This window comes from Cryptomeria japonica, chromosome 1 (genome assembly GCF_030272615.1).
Source record: "Cryptomeria japonica chromosome 1, Sugi_1.0, whole genome shotgun sequence".
Taxonomy (NCBI): domain Eukaryota; kingdom Viridiplantae; phylum Streptophyta; class Pinopsida; order Cupressales; family Cupressaceae; genus Cryptomeria; species Cryptomeria japonica.
This window is the reverse complement of record NC_081405.1, coordinates 650,143,291-650,154,002: the sequence shown is the minus strand read 5'-3', so window position 1 is coordinate 650,154,002 and position 10,712 is coordinate 650,143,291. Positions and strand designations below refer to the sequence as shown.

The 10,712-nt window shown below is 32.5% G+C and overlaps 1 protein-coding gene across 1 annotated transcript; it reads left to right on the top strand.

The window, feature by feature from the left end:
• Window positions 1-5,414: 5,414 nt before the first annotated feature.
• On the top strand, window positions 5,415-10,142 carry LOC131050474 (heavy metal-associated isoprenylated plant protein 41-like). The gene is made up of 3 exons (XM_057984660.2): window positions 5,415-5,895; window positions 9,147-9,297; window positions 9,413-10,142. Exons 1-3 carry the CDS (start codon window positions 5,818-5,820, stop codon window positions 9,886-9,888), a joined length of 705 nt encoding a protein of 234 aa, XP_057840643.2. The 5' UTR covers window positions 5,415-5,817; the 3' UTR covers window positions 9,889-10,142.
• Window positions 10,143-10,712: the final 570 nt, after the last annotated feature.

The window sequence follows — 10,712 nt, the reverse complement described above, 5'->3', positions numbered from 1 at the left end:
AATTTGTCAATAGTTGTGAAAAGTTGTCAATGGTTGTCAAAAGTTGTCAATAGTTGTGAAAAGTTGTGAAAAGTTGTCAATAGTTGTCAAAAGTTGTCAATAGTCGTGAAAAGTCGGCAATAGTTATCAAAAGTTGTCAATAGTTGTGAAAAGTTGATAATAGTTGTCACTAGGAGGAAGATAATTTGCTTCATTAGCTTCATTCATGCCATAGATTCTCTCTCTCTCTCTCTCCTCTCTTGACTGTTCGTAACATTCCTCTATTTGTTTCTTAATTCTTCTATTTGTTGTCCCTTGTGTTGTATAACTAGGGACAATGCAAAGTATTGAAAACTCTTTTGGTCTCTTCCATGTTGACTCACAAGACACATGTTCCCCTCTTCCATTGTCATTCTACTTCCTTTGGGGATGAGGTCAGTTCAATAAAAATACATATTTCATGATATATATTATTTATCATAAAAGCATACTAACCCTAGAGTTAGTAGAACCCTTATGTGACCATTATCCTTTGATTTATCCTTTCTTGGGGGCATATCATTGTGGTAACGTTCTTGTCTTTAGGATACATGCTACCTTAAATAAATTTCTCCCGATGAGGCATATACAATCAATTTAACGTGGGGACATACACTCCTCTCAATGTTTCACTTTATGAACACACTATCACATATATCGATACTCAAGTTACTTTGTAAACTGGGCCTTTTTCTTTGTAATTTAGCATTTTTCTTTTCATGATGCTTAGTCTCATACTCCCACTAAAGTGGGGGCTAAATGTAGTTTCCTAAATTGTACTCCCTTACAATTTTTCCTCATTTGGGCACTCACCTTGGCATTCATTTCCCAAGGCCTGATCAGAGCCCTGATCTTGAGCTCACACCATGCAATAAACTCAATTTATTTCAACACACACACACACACCTTCTCCCCTATTTTTTTGTGTCCTTGATTGGTCAGGACTAGAGCGCTAGTGCCTTGGTCCTCCCAATTAGGGTCCACTTTGGGGCCCCTTAAAGGTCATTTGAAATGGACGAGAACCTAGATCCCATGTCAGTCCATGTCAAAAAAATAATTTGTTTTTCAACCAAGCATGTATAAAAGGAGGTCCACCCCTCTCATTTTGACATCCACATCCATGAATTCAATCACATCCATTAAGCAATCAAACATTCAAATTCAACTGAGCAAGCAATCAATCTTCTTTCAAACATTGGAGTAGAAGTAAGGTCAAGATTCAAGCATTGGAGATGACATTCATGTTATATGTTTTATGAAGACTACATGAAACCCTAATTCCTTGTGAAGACAAACAAAACTTCATAAAAAGGTATATCATTAATGTTTCAGACATTTTCAGCATTTTCCTCAAAAGGAAATTATCTCTATTACAACAATTCATTTACATTTCATTTCTATTTGATGGTTAATTCCAAAATTGGGGTTTGACCTAAGGTAAACCCCTATTCCCAACCATTTTCCCTTCTGTACTATGTGCAGGATTGGGTGCGAAGCTAGAATTCTCAAGATTGTCTTTATTCATAGAGACAAATAGATTCCCCTTTGGACAAATAAAAGTGTGGAGGACCAGAGGGACGAGAATTCTTGTCCCGATAATTCAAGACAACCTTGTGGGAACAGATCCGAACATTCACATATTGCTCAGATCTAGGTTTGTGGCTTTGTTCGACAACTATAGCTCACTATTTATGCATAATTGCTTCAATTTTAGTGTACTTACCTTAATTCCAACATTTTCACAGTTTAACTTAAAAAGAATGAATCAAATCATAACAAATGAATCTAATAAGAATTATGAGCCCTATCTTTGCTAAATTTAGGCTAGATCTATTAGATTCACCCCTCTTTAAGGTGATGGTCCCTAAGAAAAAATCAAGGGATTTACTTCATCATTGGGTGAAACCCTAATTTTTTACCATTACATATTGTAACTGGGAAAGGATCTATTTCTATTGGGATGGAACCTTCAATGATATGTTGTGTGTACCTCACTTGGCAAACAATTTTCTTTCCATCTATCAAATCACTCATGGTGCAACAAGGAAGACTATGGAGTTCACACCTAATTTAGTTATCATTAGAGGATTGAATACTAGAGCTATCATTGCTAATTGGGTGGTGGATCATGCATCTTGGTTGAATTCCTCTTCAAAATTTGTTCCTATTGATGAGTTTGATTCTTTAGATGATGATCACACTTCTTGTGTGGATTCCGATATTGAGGAGAACTTTGGTTACTGAACTTGGGTGTTCTCACATGTGACATTTCCTGAGCCTTGCATTCCATCTCCTCCCATTGATATAACATCTACTATTTCTCCTAATGATTCTTGTGTTGCTGCAGTTTTGGCTTCTTGTCATTCATCAGCAAGATATACATTGTCTTCCAACTATAGTTCCTTGGGATGATTACTTGATAGACATTGAAACTTTGTTTGTGGAGTCCTACATTGAAGATTTGGGAGACATCATTGATGACATTTATCTTCTCTTTGATGGAGATGATACTTCTTTAGTTGAACATGCAAGGGAGTGCTCTCACCCTCTTGTTCATTCTCTACATGATCATTCTTTCAAGTTTGATGTGATTGTGGATACTTATGTACAACATTTGAAGGAGGTATCTTTATCTTTAGAGGAGACACTTAAGTCTTTGGATCATGTTCTACATTCATCAAGTCACTAGATCTTGGATTGTCTTTTTCAACAATTTGACCTAGTGCACCTAATTTGGAAGGGGCAACTTTCAACATCGACATGGGACACTTGAGAAACTTTCAGAGACTCCATACATTTTGAGATTTATTCCTACATCTTCCTTTCCAAATTGGAGAGACTTCATACATACACCTTTGTTTTTTTTTCTTTCTAAGGGGAGGAACATTGTTCAATTATCATGGAGCATCTTCTTCATTTAGTTTTGAGCTTCTACCATTGGTACACATTCTACATTGAAGGGGGGGTACTTGGTCTCTCTTCTTCTCTCTTTTGGGGGGAAATTTTTTCCCACTGGTTTTTCTCCCTTTCTCCAATTATGAGAGATTGCATTGCATTTGTACATAGGTAAGTAACATGGCCTTATTGTTGGGACCCATCTTGCATTGTTAGCTTGAGTCTTCATTCCCCTAAGTTGCACTTAAGGGGGGGTGTTGGTGTATTAAGGCATTTTAGCTTGGTTTACTCCTTTTTAGGTCCTAATTGCACTTTACATAATCTTACTTAGGGAATTGCATCAGATTAGTTGGAGCATCTCCACTTTATGTGGACATCACTTTATCACATTACCATATCCACTTTTCATGGTTGCACTTTTCCACCTTTAGTGGTGTTATAATGTGATTACTTTTCCACTTTAGGTGGGCTAATATCTTTTTTCTCTACTTATCATGTCATGAGATATCAACATTTTTCATTGTCTTATTCACTCACCTTGGCTATATAACCAAGGGAGTCTCCTAGATGTACATTTGTCTAGTCTAGCTTAAATTGCATCATTGATGAAAATATAGTTTGTTCTTGTCACATTTGTTCTCTCTTATTATTGTGCTATTCAATAGGCCTCTAGATCTTAGGTGGCTATCTTCATAGCCAATTCTTATACTCTTAATTGGTGTCATAGTTCAAAATTTATGGCCTTGGGAAGTTAGGCCTCTCACATAATATAAATAAAAGAGGATTCAATTTCACATAACACTTGTTGGAAACATATGGTATATGTTATAACATTTAATAAGACATATTTGAATGGAGATAATGGAGTCAAAGAAGAGTGTCCAAGTCTATGGGTGGATCATGACAAGTGTAAGGAATATGCTATTTTTAGCCCATGGACTCATATTGGTATTTAAGCATTGTTTTTTTTTTACTATGGATTTGGACACCACCATTTGACCATATTTTTAGCTCATGGTTTCCTAATTACTATTTGATGAAGTTGTGTATTACTTATCTTATTTATTTGGTGCTTGAGATGAAGCTTTATAATGAGTTATTTTGTATTATTATGCTACAAAAATTGCTTTAGATCTCTTGTTGGCGAAACTCATAAATTCTTAGACTCCACAAGTGTATTGTAACTATATGATTATTGAATAATACATTGAGTTTCTTTGGAGTGGGATTTTTTCTCTCAAAAGGGTTTTCCCAATGTAAATCGATATGTTATATATTTTACTTTTGTGTTTATTTCCTTGCAACTCTATGACCAATTTATTTTTTGCACATACTTTGTTTCATAGATTAGTGTAGGAGTTATATTTCACACCACTATTTCCTTACATAAATTTCCAAATGCTACTAGGTTTGGTGAAAATCTTGTTTTCATTAGATATGATGCATTCACTATTTTCTATGGTGGTGCATAAGTGTAAAGCTATTCTCAATAGTCTTTTCTAGATTAACATGTTCCAAATTATTAGTTTTGTGATAGAGTTAAAAATCATTTAATAATCCAAAATAATTTTTGATAGTTTGTTGTAGTTGTGATTGAAATGAATGTATTTAATACATAAAGCAGGTGTGTTGAAAGAACCTTCAAGGGATTTAAATGTCCCAATCACTAGTAGTAGAATTAACTCTACATCTTATGAACTAGCATACTCCTCGTGTTGCTAACAAAGAACATCACTTCCATTTTTTTGATACAATCTCTCCAACCTACTTTAATTTTACTATAATAAACTACAAAATATTAAAATCTTTATATAAAATCATATTTTTTAACCTAATAAAACTACAAATTATTAAAATCTCTCCAACTTTCTTTATTTACAATCCTGAAAAATTCAAATCACACTTTACACATAACCTTGTCCCCTCCACAAACTTTGATTCGACTTTAATAGAATCAAAACCTTTTATCCCTCACCAAATTACAATCTACTTTGATACATCATATAACCTGGTCCCCTCCAAAAACTTTAATTAGACATTGATAAAATCAAAACCTTTTTCACACGCATTCAAATTACAATCTGCTTTTCTCCTCCAAAAACTTTAATTAGACCTTAATAAAATCAAAACCTTTTTCTCGCACACATTCAAATTACAATCTGCTTTTCTCTAATAAAAACCTTTTTCTCACACATATTCCTATTACAATCTACTTTACTGTTGTATGAATCGCTAATATTATTTCATCACAAACAATTTGGAATGAATCCAGATCGATCAGAGATCTGTTTCAATGTGGTAACTTCTAAGCAAAGATATGAATTTTCTGTAGCTTCTCAAAGGAAAGTTGTGCAGTACGATAACTTTCGACCAGTACGCATGTTTTATGATATATCACGTAACCTTGTCCCCTACAAAAACTTTAATTCCAAACCTTTTTCTCACACCAAATCCAGTTATAATCTTCTTTACTGTTGTATGAATCGCTAATATGGATTCACCACAAATAATTTGGAATGAATCCAGATCGATCAGAGAAGAGATTTGTTTTATTGTGGTAACCTCTAATCAAAGACATGAATTTTCTGTAACTTGTTCTCAGAGGAAAGTTGTGCAGTACGAATGTTTTATGAATTAAATGAAAACACCCACGACGATCCTTACACCCTTCTCACACATTCTCAGAATATTTGCAAAATAACTGTCCTACTCAATCCACCTATGCAATTAACTTTCAGCATTACTGTTAAGAAACCTAGTATTCTTATTCTTACATGCTAAGCTTTGGCAATTCTGTTTCTTGTTGTTAAAGTCAATCACATTGAAACCCTAATGCTATAATATTGAGCTGTTGGCCTGGGGGGAACCACTTGTTTTATTTTTCAGTCCTGGCAAGAGCAATCTATGATGGAGCAGCCTTCATATTCCAGAACCACCGTTGATGAATTACAAAGTCTGATAGGAAGATCAGATCTTGCTGAGGTAAGTTTGCTTTATCTTGAGTACGTTTTAGTGTTTACTCTATTCTTATTTTTTAATGTTTACTCAATTCTGTGAGTTTATCTGAAGAAATATTGGTATTTGGTTGTGCTTCAATGTACTATAATGGCAGTATAGTGAAGGTGGAGCAGTATCAAGTTATTTTAATGCTTAGGCTACCCACAACAGAATGCATGCAAATTATGGTAACTTTGGTTTAGGTCTGTCCAAAGACTGTCAAGAAACAGAAATCAGACCACCATAATCAATGTATAAGCTGCAGCTCATAAACGTTACAAAAACATTACACGAAATTACATATAGTATGACAGCCATAATTACAACAGACTAGTTGAGCAGAGAGAAAGAGAAGCAGCAGTCAATTTTGCAAGAGAGGTCTTATTCCACAGTACAAATCTTCTTATTTCTAAGCAGCTGGTCTACTTGATGTTTTATGCATAGATTAAAGTTTTAGAATTACAATTTTTCTCTGATTATTAAAAACTGTTGAATTCATTGATTCATATTACATTACTCAAATTCATTTACAAATACATAATTTTAAACAGTATGTAAAAACAAAAACTAATTCTTACCTAAATTTGATAGTTGTATAATTGCATTTAATATTTTTTATCATAAAACACAATTAATTGTGATAATGTATAGTGGAATGTGATCTAATTCTTTCATAAAAATTATGTTTACATAATTTAATTCAGAAATTTAGCAAGTTGTAATTATAGAATGTGAATTTACTTTTGCTTCTTAACTAATTATAATTGAGATATCAAATTTCTACAATTCATATGGTTAAATGATTTCATCATGTGATAGATTTCACACACCCCATAATCTATTGTCAAGATGAAAGAGTGCATAAGAAAAATAAAAATGCAAATGTTGTTCTATATATATACTGATTAATTAATTAAAAATAAAAAAATATATTTATTTTAATTTCAATTAATTAATAAATAAGATCAAATATATATCTTGATGTTTGGATAAATAGATAAATGCACTCCATACTATATGACATGTTCTAGATTCTAAAACTCACTGTAATGCTTCCTGACTAAAACATTAAATTCAGAACAAAACTAGAAAGTAAAATTTCTACTCATAATAGGTCTGTCAGTACTTCAAATCCTAAATAATTCATCTCATCTCTGTCCAATATTTTTTTAGTGCTTTAGAATCCTAATCAGGATATTTAAATGTGAAAATTGGGAATTTTTTCATAATCAAGAAACATTTTCAACTGAACTGGATTCCTATCCACATTTTCAACGATGAAAAAGCTGAATAAGATAGAAGAAAGAGAGAAATAATTTTAATATCTAGGAGACTAATATTGTCTATGGGACAGTCCAACTGATCAAAATGATTTTTACAATTTTATCTGCTTCTTATACAAGGTGATGACGAGCGGCTATATTTGTCTCTGTTATTCGTGAAGATCTTATATTCTACAATGAGGTGTTTTTCTGTTTCTGTTTTTTCAGATGAGCAAAAAATACACATCCTTTCTTCTCATGCTTCTTTTAGCCTTTTCCATCCATCAGTTTCACAATGAAGTTGATGGGAGAGTTCTTAATTGAACAATACGACTTTTAGCTTTCCACAAAATATTGACTCCTGTATATACTTTTTGATGATGATCACAAAAGATATTGAAATTAGTGATATAAGGTTCTTTAATGAAATGTAATGCATAAATAAAATGAAACAGCCTGAATCAAGATATTGATTAAATTCTAGTCTGTCTTGATGATGAACCCTAAAATTCAATTCTAAATATTGATAATAAATAAATATACATAATTAAATCTATAAACATAATCTTAATATAATTAAACTCGATTTTAACGTTTTCCACTCAATACGATCCATTTAATGGATTACGTGTGCACAGAAAATGAAGCCTCAGAAACATCTCAAATAAATGTTTTCCCATTGCAACATTCCAAGAAAATTTTATCCTGGCAGACTTATGTAAACGCAAAATCAATTCTTTTTTGTTTTCAAGAGCACACTTTATCTGTAAATGAGCGTACACCCCTACGTAATTGAAGTTCGATCAGTCAAAATATAAATTTGAGCACACAAGGATTCGTACCACTGATCTGTTAGTAATGAAATAAATAAGTTTGATTACAGATGAGCTATTTAAACAAGTCAAAGTTTAGAATGCGTTGTTTAGAATGAAATCTAATATTGCATTTTACATTGTTGAAATGTCACTCTTCTGTTTTTAAGTTATTCAAAATAATTATTTTAAATCCTTTCAAATAATTAAATTTATATTGAAAAAATGGTGAAAATATAAAAAAAAGTAATATCTGATCTATCCTTTATTGAAGAGTTTTTAGTAAAAAATTGTGTGAACTTTTCCTTATGCTGATAATGGATCACAGAATCTCATCCAAAACTTGATTAAAAAGCTTTTGCACAAAAATTCCTCATTTTGAAGATGAATTCTGGAGTGCCATCCAAAATTTGAGTTTAAAACTCTTGCATAATATTTCGTCATCCAGATGATGGATTGGAATCTGGAGTGCCATCCTAAACTTGATTAAAAAACTCTTGCACAATGTTTTCTCATTCTAATGATGGATTCTGAAATGCCATCCAAAACTTGATTAAACATTATTGCACAATGTTTCCCCATTCTATAATAAATTTTAGAATATCATAAAAAAAATTGATTTAAAAAACTTTCACACAACATATTTCCCCATTCTATAATAAATTTTAAAATATCATAAAAAAATTGATTTAAAAAACTTTGACACAACATATCTGACATCCTGCCTTCAAAAAAAAATTATTTAAAAAACTTTCACACAATTATTCCATCTTAATGATGAATCCCAAAGTACCATCCAAAACTTAACTGAAAAAATTCTCCTACAAACTTCGACCACAAACTCTTAAAATAATCTTAACGAACTATGTAAATATAATAGCTTTGATGGACATTATCATTTTAAAATTAGTTTGGTTAAAAAAATTCAAGTTGCATTTTTGGTATAAATTTGGTATTAACACAAGATACCTTAAGCTCATACTCGTTTGAGTGGGATAACTCAATGGGCAGTCCGATTTCTGTACATGATCTCCTAGGTTTGTTTACTTTCCGAGCAGCAATTTGGTGGCATTAACTTGTAGGTTGCAGAGTGTATTCTTGTATTGTGATTTGGCTTAGCTCTACATTAACATGAGAAAGAGTTGGTTTTCGTTGTTTGCAGAGGCAACCCAGGGTGGAGAGGAAGCTAATGCATTATTCTAGCTTGCAAACCATTCTGTTAGTCGGAGAGGGCAATTTCTCATTTTCTTCAGCTTTAGCTACTGCTTTTGAATCTGCAGAAAACATCGTCGCCTCCTCAATTGATAGTGAAGGTATGAATCAGAACATGGAAATAAATAAATAAAAATTATGCTCTATTCACTTCTTCGTAATCTTTTTTGTTCCCAATATTTTAATTTCACTATCCTTTCAATGTTGTCAAAGCAGAGAAAGTCTTGAGGGTTTATGATAGAGCTCGTAGTTTAATTGAGAACTTGGAAAGTCGTAAAGCATTGGTACTGTATGAGGTGGATGCAACCAGACTGCATGAAATTGAAGATCTAAGCGGGAGGAAGTTTGACAGAATTGTATTCAATCTCCCTCATGCAGGCTATTTTCCCGGTGGGGAACGCAGCAAAAAGGCCATAAAAAAGAACAAACAGTTGGTGAGCATGTTTTTGGAAAGTGCTGCCAAGTTCTTGAGCTCGTTTGGAGAAATCCATATTTCTAACAAGGTGGGGCCATCCTACAGAAAATGGAATTTAGAAGGAGAAGCAGAAAAGTATGGGCTATATTTGAAGGAGTCTGTTCGTTTTCGAAAAACAGATTATCCTGGTTATATGAATAAAAGGGGAAGTGGAGCCAGGATCAATAGAACCTTCCGTCTGGGAGAGTGTAAAACTTATATGTTCTCGAAGGTCTGATTGGCATGCACCTGTTGTGTATGCCGTGCCTTATCATGCAAAGGCATGGACTGACTGGTGCTTTGTTATCTTCAGTCATAAAATGAATTACTACGAGTCTTGCCATAAACATTCATATGATTATGGAGTAGCAAACTGCTTAAACAGCAATTTGAAATATATTGTTATGGTTACACTTGAAATTTTTAAGTCGATACTGTAATGATTTTGATTTTTTATGTCTGGCGAACCATTTGTAAGGCCTTATTTGTTGAAAAGGAATAAATAATTGATTATTAAACCAAAAAATTTGAAATGTAAATAACAAATGATGTGTAAGGCTTTTATCAATTAAGGGTTTTAAGATTTGTAAATTGATTGTGCACTATTTTTGTTTAAATATTGTGTGGTCCAAGGTTTTAGAATTTGTAAATGGACTTTAGAAAATTTTGGTTCATTTTTGTGCTTGCAATCTTATCTTTGTACTTACATAGTGAATTGACATATGATTTGCAATCAAGATTGGGAGGTATTATCAAATTGTCCAATCTTGAGCCTTAAAATGTCGTATATTCCACCATATGGAAACAAAATCAGAAACACATCTTTATTATAACTTTCATTTATATATTCATACAATAAAATTACTCAATAACAATTATATCTATGAAGAATTTTATCAATAAACAGAATTAAGAAGTTATACAATGTTTCTAGGCACTTCATGTCTTCAAATCTTCAAACCCTCTTGTTTTCAACTTTTTTAGTTGCACTCCCCTTTGGAAATTTATTTTTTTTTCTTTGTTCTTATTAAGAAAATCATCATGAAATAAAGAGTCATTAAC